Genomic DNA, 17,102 nt, shown 5'->3' with positions numbered 1-17,102 from the left:
TAAAACCGTTCTCACGGTTCTTCCGGATGTTATTGCGGGTATTATTTTTTATTCAAATCCCGAGATAACTTCCCCATGTGACATAAACACCGAATGGATAATGATATTCGGTTTGAAATTGGATTTAAAAATAACTCGAGATAAAGCACACGAGTATCTGATATCAGATATCATCATTATGACATTTATCCTCCTGATAAAATCAATAGACTCGTATTTCACAGGACATTTCAATTTTACCGGGAACGTAATGAATAAATTGTTTACGCTTGTAAACAATTGCTGAATTGTTTATTGTGGCTTGACACTGCCCCAAAAAGGAATTTTTTCAAAATTAAATTCAGAGAATTCCTTCCGAAAAATTATTTTCACTTTTTAGCGAGTGGGTGGTTCCATTTAATCCTCAAAATTCTCTCTCGTGTTTATGTTAGCATTGCAGTCGGCTTTGCAGTCATTAATCCAACAGGGAGAGCCATCCAGCGTTAAATGAAGGGCCAAATTGCGTTTTCGCTGACGATTCATCGCCTCCGAAATTCTAATTAATTCTCCCTGCTCACGACGCAGTGTCTCGCGCATTTTCTTGACCCTCGCCTCGGCCTCCCCGTGTTTCGCCAGTATTTCACGCTGCAACGCAGCAATTCTCTTGTTCAGGGTGTTGTAGCTCCTCTGGAGGGCACTTCTCGATGATGGTTCGGGGGGCCTGGATTGTGAGGGTTCATCCTGATCGTCGCCGACAACGGACGACGTTAATTCACAGATCCTTTCGTGCAGATCTGCCAGTGCAGTCAGGGGAAGCGACTGAAATTTATGGGAAACATTCCTCGGTTTGTGAATAATGTATCGGTGGGAGTCGTTAATTATGGATGAAACGAGTTTACTGGAATTAATTGGGGGTTCAACAGAGTTGGATGATTTAATTATTAATTATTGAAATTGTTGGTACGAAGGGAATTACCTGTAACCACGCCTCTGGGTCAAAAATACTGGCGCTTGTCAATGCCGAAGAGCTCGCTGGAGTTTTCTGGGGGCAAAATATTTTGAAATTTCATTTGAAAGTTCACACAATGGCCAAAATTACCCAAATTATGATCGTCAAAATTATGATGTACTAGTAAACAACCTATTTCAACCATTAAATGGGTTATTTATTTCGAAATTCACGCGCCACTAAATCGTAAAACATGTTTTTACTAAGATTTTAATTTACGATTGCTTAAACGCAAGAAGTTTACGTTCAAAGGTTTCTAGGAGCAGTCATATTCGCATAAAAGTGAAAAAATTACTTGAGATTTTCTTCCCAACATAATGAGATCCTTCTCGGCCTCCGAGATAACACCAGAAAGTTCCATCGATAATCCAATAACTCTCGCAATGTCGGAATCGCGTACGTCAATAGATCCAAAAATATCATCAGACTCCCTTTTATCCTCCCACAGCCCTTTCCCCAATAAATCAATCATTCTCCTGATGCCAGTGACGTCTGTACCAGAAAATAAATAAACCGGTGAAATGAATTGCATCAATTTTAAGAACAGATTCACCCCGGGAAAAAACGTTTCGGTTTTTCACAAAATATTTATTTTTCAATTGGAAATCTAAATTTGCTGATCATCATTGCATTCCACTAGTAAAAACAGCAGGACTTTAATTTCTCAGCCAATAAAAAACGAATCTCTATTTTTAAATAGAACTTTGACCCACAAAATCACCTTCCTGATGTTTTATTCCGAACCTTTTATTCCCGAGACGCGGCCGCCCATAGAAAAAATCCTAAAAATAGCAAACCAGCCTTAACCTTTAATTTGCCGATCGAATCTCCGTTTCAGTGAGTCCACCACCATGAAGAATTCATCCCGCGCCGCCTCGTCAGTGCTCCTAACTCCAGGTATTGACATTCTGTCAGTAGCTCTAACAGTCGACAGCCTCCGTCTCCCACGATCCCTCTGACACTCCTCAATGTCTCTCCTCAACGTAGTGTTTTCCCTCCTCAAATCATCGGCAGTTTGCTTAATCCTTTTCAGTTCATCCAGAGCTGTTCGCAAGCTGGAGTCATCGAGCCCAGCAGCTAGAATATCATTCTCCCCTTTTATTCTATCGATCTCCTCCTTCACCAGCTCGACCTCGTCCCTCAGTCCCTCTGCCTCATTCCTAATCCTCAAATTCTCCGCCCTCAGGTTCTCGATCTCCCTCTTCAACCCTTCAAGGTCACCCTGATCTGTCGGACCTGTTTGTGCCCTCAAGTTCACGTTCTCCTTTCTCAGCATCTCCAATTCATTAACGAGGGAATTCACTTTCGATCCCTCGACTCCATCCCTCATTGAATCATTTTCCACTTTTACTCTCTGCAAATCACTTTCCAATTTTTTATTCACATCCCTCAACCCCTGCATTTTTCTCCTCAATTCATCAAAACCTTCAGCCTCGTCTGTTTTTCTTCCCAAATCATCATCAACCCTTGATAAATCACGCTTCATATTTTCAAGTTCACCCTTCAATCTCTCATTCTCATCTCTCAAACGTTTCATCACCATCTCCATACTCTCCCCATCCTCGTCCCTGTGCTTTAATGCCTCCTCGAGTTGCTGAAATCTCGCCACCTCTTTCTTCAATCCCTCGATATCACGCTTCAGTCTATCATTCTCAGCACTGACATTCTGGTCTCCCCCCATAATTTTCATCGTTTCACTTGTCGCTGCATCAAGATCCCTCTCAAGTTTGGTATTTCTCGATTCCAACTCACTCAACAGTAGTTTCCCACGATTCACATCGCTCTTTGCTGACTCAATGTCCTTTGACAAACGTATATTCTCAGCTTTAATCATATCTAGCTCTGAATTTAATTTGAGTGAATCGTTTACAGCTGCTTCTAGGTCATTTTTTAAACGACTCTCCGCTGCTCTGCTGGCCTCCAGATCCTTTTTGAGAATCGCTAGAGTGCTCTTCAGGGCCTCCAACTCCTTCAGCGCTGCTTCTTTTGACGATCTCTCTTTATCAACATCACCAGATTGATTTCTCAATTTTTGTAATTCTTGGAGTAATTTTTCATGCTCCAACTCCAAGTCCTTTACTTTTTCAACTCTCAATTCCGATGACTTCTTCAGAGTGTCCAATTCTTGGAGCGCAGATTCCTTTAAAGATTTCTCGTTCGTCAGGTCACCTGTTTCATCCGATTTTTTTTAATGGGATCTTTTTTCTCATGCAATTAATGTTTAAACTATTCACATTATTTCAATACTTATTTTTCATTCCTGAATATCATTTTTAGTAATTAATGTAATTATCGCTACTAATATATCAATAATTTCCTATGAAATAAATTCACATTCCTTCAGCAATAATTTTTTTCTGTCAATTATCTATTCTATTGTACAGTCAGTCATTCATTCATTTCTGTCAAGCTCAAGTTCTGTCAAGCACTTCTTTATTTTTTTTCCACAAATAAATCCTCTAGTATGTTCTCATGAATCCAATCACGCCCAGATAATTCCCTAATTAATACAAATTAACAAATGTCTCATTCCTCGGGGAAGGATTTACTTTCCCCCAGGAAAAAGTTCCCCCCACATTTTCTCATAAACCTGCCAATCTTCGCGATAATCCATTACCACAAGTAAGAAAAAGAATTTGATATGTCTGACCTATTTGATCTCCAGCTTTCTTTAATTCCTCTTTTAATTTGTTTCCCTCAGCTTCAAGGGACTTGGCTCTCCCCTCAACCTCCTCCAGAGACCTCTTCAGCCAGTCGTTGCTGGCTCGAAGGCTCTGTCCCTCCTCCTCCAGTGAGGCCAATCTCTTCTTCAGATCCTGGGATTCTGACGAGAGTTTGGTAAATTCACTCTTGCATTTTTCAAGTTCACCCTCCACTCCCGCTCTCTCCTCCCGCAACGAGACGATATTTTTTCTCAAGTCGTCCAGCTCTGCTCTGCATTTATCACCCTCGCGACGAGATTTTTCCAGTTCATCTTTTAAAGCTGATAATTCGAGGTTTAGGTCATCGATTCGCTTGGTCTGTGTCTCAGTTCTATCTAGAGCACCTCTCAATGCATCTCCCTGGCTTCTCAAGTTACTCAACTCGGCCAGAACACTGTCCTTTTCCGACTTCAGGTCATCCAACGACACCTCCAAATCCTTCACTCTAGCTTCAGAAATCGATAGCGCTGTTTGGATTTTGTCAAGTTCTGCTTTCAGTCTCGCATTCTCCACACTCAAGCCATCATTTTTACCCTTCAACTCTGAGTTTTCGGTCTTCAGGGTCGAGGCCTCGTCCTTCATCGCCTGGGAGTCATCACCAGCGCGGGTGTCTGCTGTCAGCTTGCGGTTTTCAGCTTTTAATTCCTCGTGACGATTCTTTAAAGAAGACAGCTCGTCAGCCAAATCCTCTGCGGAACCCTTCAACGAGGCTATCTTCTTCAAGGACTCCTCAAGATTAAGGTTCAGTTGGTCTTTATCCCTCCGACAGTTCATCAGCGCAGTCTTCAAAGCGTCGAGCTCAGTCTCCAAATCCCCGATTTTAGCCGAACTTCTTTCATTTGACTTCTTCTCCTCATCCAGAACCCTCTGGAGATCGCCAACTCCGGACTTGATGTCTTCAGACTCCAGACTATTCTCCTCGAGGGCTCCAATTTTCCCTCTGCTGTCATCCAAATCCTTCTTCGCTTTATCAAGATCCCCCTTCAGTCTATCGATTTCTAATCCAACTTTACATTTTTCCATCTTCCAGAAGTCGATGTCGGCAGTTAGCTCATCAACCTCCCTCTTCAGTCTCTCGTTCTCAGAATTCAAGGTACTGTTAGAGGAGTTTAATCTTCCAGCTTCTTTCTTTAAATCAACTCCCTCCGCAATACACCCGGACAATTTCTCCTGCAAATTAATTAATTGCCGCTTCAGTTCATCTCTTTCATCTTCCAGCTCTCGATTCTTATTGACTATTTCCTCCAATTTGGTTATCAGACCTTTCAACTCCCCCTTCAACGTTAATAGTTCCAATTCAGTGGCCTCTTTAGCTCCAGTCACCAACGCCAACTGTTCCCTCAGTTTTTCAACGGCATCGGTTACCACTGCCAATTCATTCTCAAGTTTTACCTTTGATGACATCAATTCGGAGTCTTTGAACTCCAAGTTTTTGAGGAGATCCTGAGAGGCACGAATATTCTTCTCCAGTTTCGTAACATCGGACATTTGTTTTTGCAATTCCTCCGCTAGTCTTTCCTTCTCACTCTTATGACCAGATAATTCTTGTTCCAGGACTTTAGCCTTCTGCTTCGTTCCCTCAAGATCGAGCTTCAATTTTTCATTGTCAGAGGCTAGAGAATCCTTCAACAACTCCAGTTCCTTCAGCTTGTTCTTTAAATCTGTATTATCCTGTACCACCGGTTCTAACCTACCGAGTTCGGACAACGATGTATCCCTTTCTGCTTCTGTATGAGATAGGGAGGTCTCCAAAGCCTCCAACTGCCCTTTCTGAACATCACAAATCCCCTTTAACCGATCTACCTCAGCTTGTAATTCTGACGACTTCGAACTGAACGCGTCATTCTCTGATTGACAGGTGTCAAGGTCAGATTTAACGGCAGATAATTCATCTTTCAGCTTTTCTAGTTCTGATTTCAAAGCCTCGAGGTCTCTTTTAGTGGCGTCTCCAGTTGTCGTTAACGAATTTATCTCGGAAATCGCTGTGTCCAGATTCTTCTGCAAGTCAGCGTTCAGGGATTGAAGGTTTTTCAGCTGCTCTTCAAGGTTGCATGCAAATTCAGCGAGATCATTGAGCGATTGCGACAGTTCTTGATTTTTTAGCGACATATCTTCGAGCTGAGCCGTTAGTTTTTCGTTCTTCAGGGATATGTCCTTCAGCTCCGTCTTCAGTCCACTATTTTCTGATTCTTTATCGTCTAGAGCGGCCTTCAATCCTTCATTCTCGACCTCGAGTAAGTGCACATCCTTCGTCATTTTCTCAACCTCGTCTTGAACATCGAGTAATACTGTATTTTTCGTTTGTAGCTTCTCTAGTTGGGAATTGCAGTCCTTCAGCTGAGTCCTCAAATTCTCTAGTTCCACTGTAATTTCAGCAAGATCTGACAATAGTCTACTCTTCTCCTCATCTGAATTATTTTTACTCCCCAAGAGATTTTCGCAAGTTGACTTCAAATCAGTGTTTTCGGCTGTTCGAAGATCCAGTGAATTCTTCAGATCTTCATTTTCATTTTTCAAGGCATCAAAAATTTTCTTGAGTTTTTCAAGTTCGTCTTTGAGCACAACATTTTCTTTTCCCAATTTCTCCCGATCCGACTCGCAATCTTTCATATCTTGCGCTAATTTCGAGCTCTCGGCCATCACTCGCTCGAGTTCATCATCGAATTGATCCATCTTCTCAGATAAAAGACTTTTATCCCCTTCAAGATTATCACATGTTAATTTTAAATCGGTATTTTCATCCTTGAGTGTTTCAATGTGTTTCTTCATTTGCTCCAGTTGCTCCTGAATATTGTGATTCTCTTCCTGTAATTTTTTACACTCCTCATGACACTCTGCTACTTTTCGCTTCAACACGTCTGTCTCATTGTCCGCCTCTTCAAGTTTACCCAACAGTTTGTTCTTTTCATCATTCAAAAGTTTGGAACTTCTCCTCAGTTCTGCAAGTGAATTTTCACTGATGATGTTATTATCATTAGCCGATGTGAGTTCCATCTCCAGACTTCTAATTCTATCCTCAAGGACACTCGCGTTATCGCATTGTCCCAGCAATTCCGCAATTCTATTCCTCAGCTCTGTCTCACGTATCTCCCTTTCGTCAACCTGATCCTTGAGCCCATCAATCTCTCTACGGTAGACCAACTCCTGTCCCAGCAGGGCATCTATCCTAGCTTGTAAAGCTGCTATCTTGGCACTTGAGTCATCTAATAGCTTGTCACGTTGCTCCAGAATCTCGATAATTTGATCGTTTCGGTCTGACACAACGCCACGAATTTTTTGGATTTCCTCTAATAATTTATCACGCTCTATTGATAGCTCGTACAGCTGGGGCTTCATCACTTCTATCTCACTCTGAACTGATGACATCCCGAGCAAGTCCAGGGAACTTCGGCCGAGAGTTCCTAGGAGTTCTTGGATCTAGACGGATTTCGTGAGTATGGATTAGTCTATAAATTTCGTGCAGAATTTCAAAAGAATTTCGAGGGTTGATTCACCGCAATAATTATTTAATTTTCGTTCTCTATTGGCTCATAACTGCGAGGTATAACAATCAAATAAATTTTCAATGTAAATGTTCCTCAAACAAATTTTCATTCAATTATTCTGTTTCCGTCAGGATTGCGAATTCAAATCCGATGATAATCTCACCCCTCCTCCAATTTCTACTTCATAATTTTCAACTAAAAGCTATAAAGGCCCCTCTACACCCTGAATATCGTAATATCCTCTTTGAGCCCCCACTCCACTCCTCATAACGAAAAAAGAACCCCCATCCAGACATGATATTGTCGTTAACCCCAGATTACCCGGAGCAACCCCAAAATTCTCTTTCCCAAATGGTAATCTATATTAACGTCTTTCTTTATGCATAAAATCTCGGGTGGTGCACCTTTTCATCCCTCTTCCTCAGCTCATCCTTGGCAGCAGCGACTTCCTCCATCACCACTCTGTGACTCACAGTCATTCTATCAGCGTCCTCAGACATTCGTTTCTGCAATCCCCGAATAACCGTCTCCCTCTCCGCGAGTTTTCTCCTCAAATCCTCGATAGCATCTTCACACTCTCTCCCCCATTCCTCCCCCCCGGCCAAAGTATCCAAACCCATAAGAATCGAAGGCTCCACTTCTCCCTCATCACCCTGAAAAGTCTCTTCACCCGAGTCCTTTGATGGTTCCCTGGTTTTTATCCATTTCCTCCCTTTGTCCCCAATAATCTTGTCATTGGTGTCTTCAACAACACCATTCTCCACTGCATTCATCTCCCTCATTTTAACTTCACGTTTTAGTCTCTCATTTTCCACTAGAATTCTCGCGTACTCGTCTCTCATCTCATCGCAACTACCGGTGAACATCATTTGTCCCTCGATTCTTTCAACAGTGGCTGTAATTTGACATTCCCCTTTGTCACTGTCCCCCAGCCCCTCAGCTCTCATGAAATCTCGGAGTCTTGCCCGCAGGTGATTCACTCCTGCGCAAGATGTTTCGTCTTCAGCATTGGCCAGTCCCACCCTCAGCTCGGCTATTTCGTCTCTCAACCTTTTTTTTTTCAACATCAAATGAAAACTGATTCGCAGAATTAAATGGAGTGAAAGGACATTTGGGAAGGGATACTTTTTCTTGTCGAAGCGAAATTGCTCGCGGAGCACCCGCATCTTCTCGCGAATTACTCGGGCTCCATCGCAACGACTCGAGTAGACTTCATGCTCGGTGATGGTCTCCTCGAGGTCTCTGATCTTGTCCTCTAGGTCAGCTTTGTCCGATTCGAGACGCAAATTCTCGGTGCGGTAGTGCACGAGAAGAGGGTCGGGCGAGAGGGGCAGGTGGGGATTGACACCTGGGGAGAAGGGAAATTATTTGGCAGAAAATTATTTGATAATTATGCATAGAACAAAAAATAAAAATGTTCGATGAAAAATCGAAGTTTATTGAATATATTTGGAAAAAATTGATATTGTCCATAAAAACCTGACGTGACAGTTTCTCTTGCTACGAAAATTTTCCAATTTTTTTCATCGTCAAGGGTTCTCACCTAGAGATTGGAGTTTCTCCTTCAGGGAACGAGATTCGCTCTCGAGCTGGAGCCTCTCCAACCTCCACTTCTTCATTTGACACTTCATTACCGAGAGTTTACGCAGGGCGAATTCCAAGTCGTGTATCTCGTCGTCTTTGGTGTCTGTGGAGGGATTGTAACTGCAGCAGCAGGAGGATCTCTCGTGTCGAGGCTCGCATGGCACCGGGGAAACTCGAATTTCGGAGACCGAGGAGCTTGAGGAGATCTCACAGTTGCCTCCACAGAGGCATTTTGAGTGGGGGTACATGCCGCAGTCCATTTTTAGGGATGTTTCGAATTATTCTGGACATATTTCAATCATCAAACGAGACAGCTCCAAGAATTCCCAACAAATTGTTTATAAAATATGACTTCTCTCGCTACTTTTGTTAATCAGCATCACAAACATATTGTCAGGTATTGCACATAAATTAGTTATCAACTAAAGCTATCTATTAACAAATTATTTATTTGAAGAATAAGAAAAATTAATTGCCAATTGAATGCAATTGAAGTTAATTTTTTTAATGATATTCTAACGCTTCGAAATTTAAGAAAAAACCGAGGCCACATTCGTTTACTTTTATCTTTGGCTGAAGTCTTCCTCCACTCCTTTTACCCCTTTTTTGTACTTTTTTAAGGACTTAATTACTCAGTACCCATCTCGCGTTGACACAACGTCAGCGATAGTCACATTGCCCCAACCTCCAAACCCCAAAATTACCAGTGATTCACTTCTCCATAATTTCAAAATCATGAATTAATTGTCGGGAAAGATGGAAATTGAAAGCCACTCGGGAAATGTGAATTTTGAGTGCCAGAAGCGACGGCTCTTTGAGACAGCCGAGTGGACCCTCCTGAGATTGAATCAGACGATAAATGAGATGAAGAGTTGGAGTCGGGAACGAGAAATTCTCACCAGTGACATTTATCGGTTGAAAATTGCTCTGGGATATTCAGAAAAATGTAATTCAATGCAAACAGCCATGTTTTTATAGTTAATATCCATTCAATTTTTTCCAGTATTAAGTGTAATTAACTTGCCTTAGAGCTTCGCTAATTATTTATTATTATTTACGACTTGAAATCATTGTTTCGAAAATTTTTTCCTGTAATGAAATGTCTTGAAAAATTTTTTTTCTTCCAAGATGTATTTTAATTAACTTTGTATTTTCATTCTTTTTATTGAACATATATTTTAATTAATCAATTTGCCTGTACTCCGACCGCTCCAATAATTCCACTTGCTCATTACTCCAATGAAAAAATTGAACATAATCGCAAAAACCAGAACAGTACTTCAATCTTCAATAATTTCTCCCTCGCTCAGTGCTGGCGGATCCCCTCGTTATGCATCAAAGCCAAGAAATACATCGCCTGGAGAAAATGAATAATGATATGAGAATGAAAGTAGAGAGTATGAGTGTTGCACTGATGAATGCAGAGCGCACAGTATCGTGGAATGTGGATAGAAAAGTGAGATGTGAAATGGCAACAGTCAAGTGCCAAGTTGCTGAAGAAAAGCTCCACCTTGCACGGGAAATCGCACGTTTGAGGAGCGAGTTGAATGAGGCAAAGGTCGATAACACTGTGTACCATCAAATTAGAGAGAAACTTGACAAGTATGTTGAGGGAGACAGACAATTTGATGCCATCGTTGCTGAGGCTGCTGGAAAACTTATTGACACAGTTTGTCAACTCTCGAGTGAACTAATTAAAGTGGGACAAGGTAAGATTTTAAGAGAAAATCTTGTTTTTATGCATTTACTTCTGACTTAGGGGATGAGGGTTTCGAGTCATCGTTGATGTCGATTTATATATTTTCCGAGTTTATCTGAGTTCATTAATTAATTTATGGTAGAATAGAGTAAAATCAGGTTTTATCAGATTTAAAAATCACAGATAACGTGACCATCAAAGTATCAGAAGCCAGCACACCACCTCTGAAATTACTTGGAAATGGAGTCGATGTGGACGCCGTGGAAATAGCCAACGAGGTCAATCGGCTCCAACCAGAGAAGCAACTTTTATTAAAAGAAATGGAGAAAAAATTTCATAAAATTTTCATGGAGAAAGAGTTAAAGGTGAGAGCTTTGAGGAGAGTTGCCTCGAGCCTGCGAACGAAGTTAATCATATCGTTAGGGAGGAATAAAAAATTGTGCGAGAAGTTGAATGACTTTGAGGATGCAAAGAATACCGAGGCGAGTGGAAAAGCTCCTGTTCAGACTGACGCCAGTGGAAACAGACAACCGACTTCAACAGACTCAGTTGACTTCACCGGAGGGGAGTTGAGACCCAGTAACGAGAAACTAATCACTCGCGAAGATAATTGCCGAGATACCTATGATGTTGAAGGACTCAGCGAGAAACTAATGAGAATTATCGATGAAAAAGAGAAGTTGGTGGATCAGTTGGAGATGGAGAGGACGACTACCCGAGAGGCACTGAGGGAATTCGAAAAATCAGTGAAAGAGAGCGAACGGAAGAACGAGGAAATCAAACGAATTGAGATGAGCCTCTCAACGACAAAGAAAGAACTCAAGAAATTGAAAATTAAAAATCGAGAATTCAGACTTTTTATCAGTAAAACTCCAGCACTTGATAAAAAAATTGTCACCACCAAAATCAACATCTTGAGGATGAAATTGAGAAAAGTAACGAGAAATTTGGATGAAAAAAATCGAGAAATTAGTTCACTAGAATCCGAGAGGAATTTTTTAAAAGCAGAAAAGGTCGATCCTTTCAGCAAAATGAATTTTGAAAATTTGAAACGAGTGGACGTGAAGGAGGAACAGGCGATACCAGAGGAAGATTTCCACCTATCACAATTAAAAACTGAAGATATTTCTCGTGATGATGAAGATGTCCTCGACGAGACGGATGAAAGGGGAGTCGGGCTCAAAGAATTTCGAGGGAGAGAGGAAGTCGAGGGCCTAAAATTATCTGGGTTAGAGGTTGAGAATGCAGCGTCGAGGGCAATTGAACGAGCAAACACTGAGGATACGTGTGCCTCTGGTGTGCCCCAGCGGGTAAAAACTTCATCGGAGAATTTACAAGTTTCATATGACGTCAAACATGAATCAAAGGAGGCTGAAGTGATGGCGCCAACAGAATTGCCGAATTGCATTAGTGATTCGTGGCGAAGTCAAAGGGACTGTGTGAGTGCGAGGAATTTTTATTTAATGGTGAGCAGAAGCTCAGAGGGAATTAACTGGGCTGGAAAGTGTCCGTGGATTATTGAGAGAAGTGACCGAGGAATTTTAGAGGTTCAGAATGGACGGAATTGTGGATCTGGTTCTGACGAAGGAATTGCATCTGCTAATGTACAGGTAATTGATAGAGACAGGACTGATTACGATGGCGATGGAGCTGTTGATAAGCCGGAGGAGACGATGGTGAGGGGGCCCTGGACGATTGAAAATAACTCTCGAGAAGCTACGACACCTGAAATGATAATGAGAAACTTGAAGGATGCAAATCGCGAGTTGTACGATGTGAAATCGGATTTATCGAGTGTCACGAGAGAGATCGGAAGTCTCAGGAAGGAATTAGACTCGAGGAGGTTTACAAATCGCATTCTGAAGAGGGAGAATGCAGGTTTGAAGGAAGAAGTTGAGAGAATGAGGGGAATGATATTCCGAGTTGAGGAGAAGAATAGGAAATTGATGAAATTGGGAAAATTTGGGGGGAATTTGTGACGGAAATCGAAGGTGGGATTGATCATCCTGGGATTTCTTCTCTTTATTTTTCCATGAGATTGCGTAACATCCAATATTCACGATGATATTCGTCGAAGAATTGTTTTTTGTATATTTTCCAAAGACTATTTTGAAGTTCGTGAAGGAAATTTCAAACGTTTAAAATAGCTTTCATAAAAATAATTAAATGAATTAATTTCTGATAAATTGACGTATGAGACTCAAAGATTCCTGCTGTTTGTAAAAAAATGATTCAATTCCATCAATCCATAAGTAAAAAATTGGAAAAAGAAACTTCTGACAAAAGTCCTGAAGCTCCCAAGATTCTATCACTCATTCTCTCCATTTTTCAATGAAATCACTCCCTCCCCTCCTCCCCTGAAACTTCTACACACGTCTACACCCACTCCCGTTGGTTTTTACCAGCTCACTCATCGAAAAAGGGAAAAAAAAATCTCGTAAAAACCAGAAGCCTGAATCGAATGATATATTAATCACGTTGGCGTTGTACCATTACGGTACCTCGAGGCGAAGGAGGCAACGTATGGGAGCTAAAATTCTCCCGAGATTATTTTTCTACAAAAAACTAGTGAGATGAAACGTGGGGAGTGAGAAAAAAATGAATAAAGCGCAAAAGGCCTGGAGTTTCCGGGGGTATACCTCGCTCATCCATCATCCATTTGGGGCCAAATGGGCGGAGAGCCTGACCTATGTCCCTCAAAACCGTGAGTTACCAACGCTCTTCTACCCCCTACCCCTTTCTCTATAACGATACACAATCTTATCGTTGAAGTGGATATAAAAAAGAGCATTATCGCTGGCTTTGCAATCAGTTAAATTTCGTTTAGTGATTTTAGATCGCCTCTTCACGTGTACTATTTACAGTACCTTCTGGGTATCCATTGCCACATCTTGAGAATATTATTTTACTGTCGGAGAGGACGCGACGAATGTGCTCAATTATGTAAATAAATATTGAATTACTCAAAATTAAGAATCTGGTGACAGCCTCAGTGAAATTTCAAGGAATTTCGTCATTGAAAATTCACCATCTCATGGAGAAATCAATAAATATTGTACTCTTCAGTTCAATTATTCCATTATAATTTTTAAAAATATTTCAGAAAAGCTCAGTAGAATTTTTCACAGAATAACATTTTCATGTATTTTCTAATAAAACCACTCATCGTTGGAATTACCGGACACTTCTCATTTGATTGAGTGATTCCCATTATTTACATTTGAATTCCCCCGATCGTGACTGCAGATAATAAAAAATTTTTTACTCAAATCGTTTACTCCCTCAGTAGATCTCAATCTCCAGTTTCTTAATGACCAAACAAGCAATTCATCATTTTTTAATCCCTTTGCCGCGTAGAAAAGTTGAAAAACCTCTCCATTCTTTTCCGCACTTGAAAAATATTATTATCGATTTTATGAAGGGTGAACGCACAGAATAATTTATTCAGAATGAATTAATTATGTACTTCACACAGCCCAAAGATTTCCTGAATTAGTGAACCCATAAATAAAAGAGTTTTCACTACAGAAAGTAATTTCCCCCCTCGTACTTACGATTTTATCAATTCAAAGATAAAAATCAAAGAAATAAATTGAAAAATCCGAAACTAAGTAAATAAAAATATTAAATAAAAAAATATAATCACCAGGTTTGTATGTACCCCAACACCTCGGTGAATCGATCATCCCCTATTTCTTCATCCAAGAAAATGCTCTTTATTCGCTCGTATTTACCCTCGACCATGGAAATATTTTTTCTTGTCCATTCCAGAAGCCGCAACGTCAGTGGCAACTTGGAGAAACTGTTTTGTATCCAAAGCGAATGGATGAAAAATAAACAGACTCGCGATGATAGAGAGAGGACGAGGGAGAGGGAGAGGGAGATGGAGAGAAGGAAAAGCACAATGTGGACAGGTAGTGTACATAGATGAAAGCCCTGGCACCTGCAGAGCAAAGTTCAAGCCATTCTAGGTGCGCTTCACTCAACTCCAGCCCTTCTGTACTCCAGCAATTTCTACTCCCTCTCCCTCTCCCTCCGCACCCCTACACCAATCCACCTGAATTGATCGAATACCACTGGAGCAACCTACGTATATCTCCCGGTACTCTCACGAGTCTGGATAAATACACCCGGGTGCGTTTATATTCCATGAGTACACTTTCCCATGGAATACGAAAGACACAAATGTTGTTTTAACCGGAGTCGATCGACATCATTTGTATTACACTTTCAAAGTTTTTTTTCAACTCAATGACAATTTTTCATATACCTATAGCTGTCATTGTCAGCTATAGGACTCATCTGGACGAAAGGAATTTTAGGTGAAAATTGGACCTCTGGAAAATTGGAAACGAGGAGCGAATGTTAGCCTCTCAAGTCTAATTTTTTCCAACAAAACTTGACCTAAAAGTGGTTAATTGCCATTTCATCCCACATTTCGCTCTCTAGAGATCTAATTTTTCGAAATAACTTTAAGGGGTCGATATAGGAATTTTACTGGATGGCATGGTAATTTCTATCGGAATAACATTATGAACATTGTCAGATTTTTCTCTCCATGATTGATTATTTAATGAAAAATACAAACACCTGGGGGTGAGGAAAAATGATGTTTGGAAAATAAACGTAGAGACTAATCTTGTGTTCATAGTTGTGTGGATTTCAAAATGCTGATGTACCAAGGAGAAACCCTTCAAAAATTAGTGTACATTCTCACAAATGCAGGGAATGGCACGAGGGAGGTCTGAGAAAGGCGGGTTTGACACTGAAAAAGTGGTATCCCAGACTGAAATATTCATACGTGGCACCCTAATTTTTGTGCGTCGTACACTAATTTTTCATGCGTCTCCCTTAATTTTTCATGTGACTTTCCCTAAAAACTATATGCGCAACATTCTTTATTTCTTTTTTCTCAGAAGAAGAGTACATATTTTTCCCTGATTCATTAATATTTTATAACGACAGACTGATGATTTTTAAAAACCTGAAGGTCTCCAATCAATTTCCTTCGAATATGGGAGACAGAATCGAGAAGCACTAAATAAAATCTGTTTCATAGCACTCAACTTATTCATTTCGAGGTTCTTCCTCTTCGAGGGCAGTGGAGGAACAAACCAACAGTCCAATAGTTAAATGAAAAATACCTACATCAGTCACACAGGACATAAAGAACCCTTCCTCTTCCCTCCCTCTTCCCCACACTCCATCATACCAAACGATAAACAATCAAATTCGTTATATTATATAATAATAAGAATCACTCGTTTATTTATCAAATATTGTCAGTAGCTCTTGTCAAACGATATCGAGTATTGTATTTACAGAATTATTTTTAAATATTTCACCAAATTTCCCCAACAAATTCCCTTTAAACTTCCAAAAATCCTTCGACAACCCTTGAAGCCAAATAAATTATAAAAGTGAATCATCATTGACCAGTAAAATTCCACAATGTTCCCTAACCATCCAGTATGTAAACTAGATTACCTCCTCGTGAGAATGGTTACAATGTCACCGAGGGTGACTCCCTGATGCGATTTTGAAGTAGGAAGTTTGGGTATAGAGAGTTCTCCCCGTACACTGTACCACCTGACCGTACGTTTCTCAATGTTACTCTGTACACAGTGGCATTTCCTCCCCTTCTCATCCCCCTGTGCACACATTCGAAGCCCTCAGACATTTCGGCCGTTACTAATTAGTGGCCTGTTTGCCCCTCTCTGCAAGTTAGTGCCAACACACTCGTCGTCAGGGAGTTACGCCTCTGTTGGAGGGGGAGCAAATGCTATCGGATTGAGGGTGGGAAAGGCTTTTCAGATGGTGTAGGTCACTCTGTACGCTCATTAAGCCAATGACGAAGACTCACTGGTCGAATGTGTTAAGTCAGTTACGTGGATGAGGGATCAGTCGGGGGAGGGAGGGAAGTGGGGAGACATTTTTACTCCACTCGAATTACAGGATCAAATTGTATTCAATTAGATGGATTAAAGGTCGAGTTACGTGCGTGTCTGTTATTAGGGACGAATCAATTTTACACGGGATGTTTCGACTTTTTGGGGAGAATTATTTTTTTATCGTGGTATTTTATACTATTTTGAGATACTAGAGTGTCGGGTAGAGCTGAAAATTGAAGAGTGGAGGAAGTAATAAAAATATGTTTGTTTTTACTTTTAATTTATAACGAAATTTTGTACTTTGGAAAATATCCCTTGTTATTATTCTCATTATTCATTCAGATTTATATGTATCTATATTTATAAATATATTTTAAACATTTGTACTACTTACAAGACTTTTTCGTGCTGTATAGCAGAGGCTTTTCATCGCGGAATTAAATTTTCTTTATTAAGAATTTTTAATAAAATTTGTGAGCAAAAAATAATTTTCCACCTACTCCATTAAAAAACATTAGTTACACTTATTCGGAATGTATCACCTTCAAAAATAAAATCCCATTGCGTGCGCAGTTAGAATTTAATGTCTGTTTATACCATATATCCGTGGCATGCAAATAATCGTTTATTCTTATTTTCTTTATGTTTACCCATTTTTGTTCTTTTATTTCTTCCGGCGTTTTCAACGAAATTACCCGAGGCAGCTAGGTACAAAAGAAAAGTTTTTCCACAGCAGAGAATTCCACGACTGTT

At 40.5% G+C, this 17,102-nt stretch overlaps 2 protein-coding genes across 2 annotated transcripts; one reads left to right on the top strand and one right to left on the bottom strand.

Annotated features, from left to right (window-relative positions):
- Positions 1-64: 64 nt before the first annotated feature.
- LOC135166814 (girdin-like) lies at positions 65-9,388 on the bottom strand. Its single transcript, XM_064129442.1, has 9 exons — positions 9,321-9,388; positions 8,719-9,042; positions 8,301-8,523; positions 7,580-8,225; positions 3,639-7,107; positions 1,796-3,157; positions 1,284-1,480; positions 956-1,021; positions 65-798 (listed from the first exon to the last, which is right to left on the bottom strand). Exons 2-9 carry the CDS (start codon positions 9,017-9,019, stop codon positions 397-399), a joined length of 6,666 nt encoding a protein of 2,221 aa, XP_063985512.1. The 5' UTR covers positions 9,020-9,042; positions 9,321-9,388; the 3' UTR covers positions 65-396.
- On the top strand, positions 9,285-13,432 carry LOC135166890 (uncharacterized). The gene is made up of 3 exons (XM_064129598.1): positions 9,285-9,705; positions 10,070-10,468; positions 10,642-13,432. Exons 1-3 carry the CDS (start codon positions 9,516-9,518, stop codon positions 12,435-12,437), a joined length of 2,385 nt encoding a protein of 794 aa, XP_063985668.1. The 5' UTR covers positions 9,285-9,515; the 3' UTR covers positions 12,438-13,432.
- Positions 13,433-17,102: the final 3,670 nt, after the last annotated feature.

The sequence above is a fragment of the Diachasmimorpha longicaudata genome, chromosome 10, assembly GCF_034640455.1.
Source record: "Diachasmimorpha longicaudata isolate KC_UGA_2023 chromosome 10, iyDiaLong2, whole genome shotgun sequence".
NCBI classification, from domain to species: Eukaryota; Metazoa; Arthropoda; class Insecta; order Hymenoptera; family Braconidae; genus Diachasmimorpha; species Diachasmimorpha longicaudata.
This window is presented reverse-complemented; position numbering and strand designations above follow the sequence as displayed.

What these genes read in the sequence shown, in the direction of transcription:
- LOC135166814 (XM_064129442.1), bottom strand. Translation starts at nt 9,019, where the DNA reads ATGGACTGCGGCATGTACCCCCACTCAAAATGCCTCTGTGGAGGCAAC. An exon ending in GGAGAAACTCCAATCTCTAG is followed by an intron (nt 8,524 to 8,718) that starts GTGAGAACCCTT and finishes CCTTCTCCCCAG; the next exon opens with GTGTCAATCCCCACCTGCCC. An exon ending in GAAAGCTGGAGATCAAATAG is followed by an intron (nt 3,158 to 3,638) that starts GTCAGACATATC and finishes CGGATGAAACAG; the next exon opens with GTGACCTGACGAACGAGAAA.
- LOC135166890 (XM_064129598.1), top strand. Translation starts at nt 9,516, where the DNA reads ATGGAAATTGAAAGCCACTCGGGAAATGTGAATTTTGAGTGCCAGAAG. An exon ending in TCTGGGATATTCAGAAAAAT is followed by an intron (nt 9,706 to 10,069) that starts GTAATTCAATGC and finishes TCCCTCGCTCAG; the next exon opens with TGCTGGCGGATCCCCTCGTT. An exon ending in ACTAATTAAAGTGGGACAAG is followed by an intron (nt 10,469 to 10,641) that starts GTAAGATTTTAA and finishes TAAAAATCACAG; the next exon opens with ATAACGTGACCATCAAAGTA.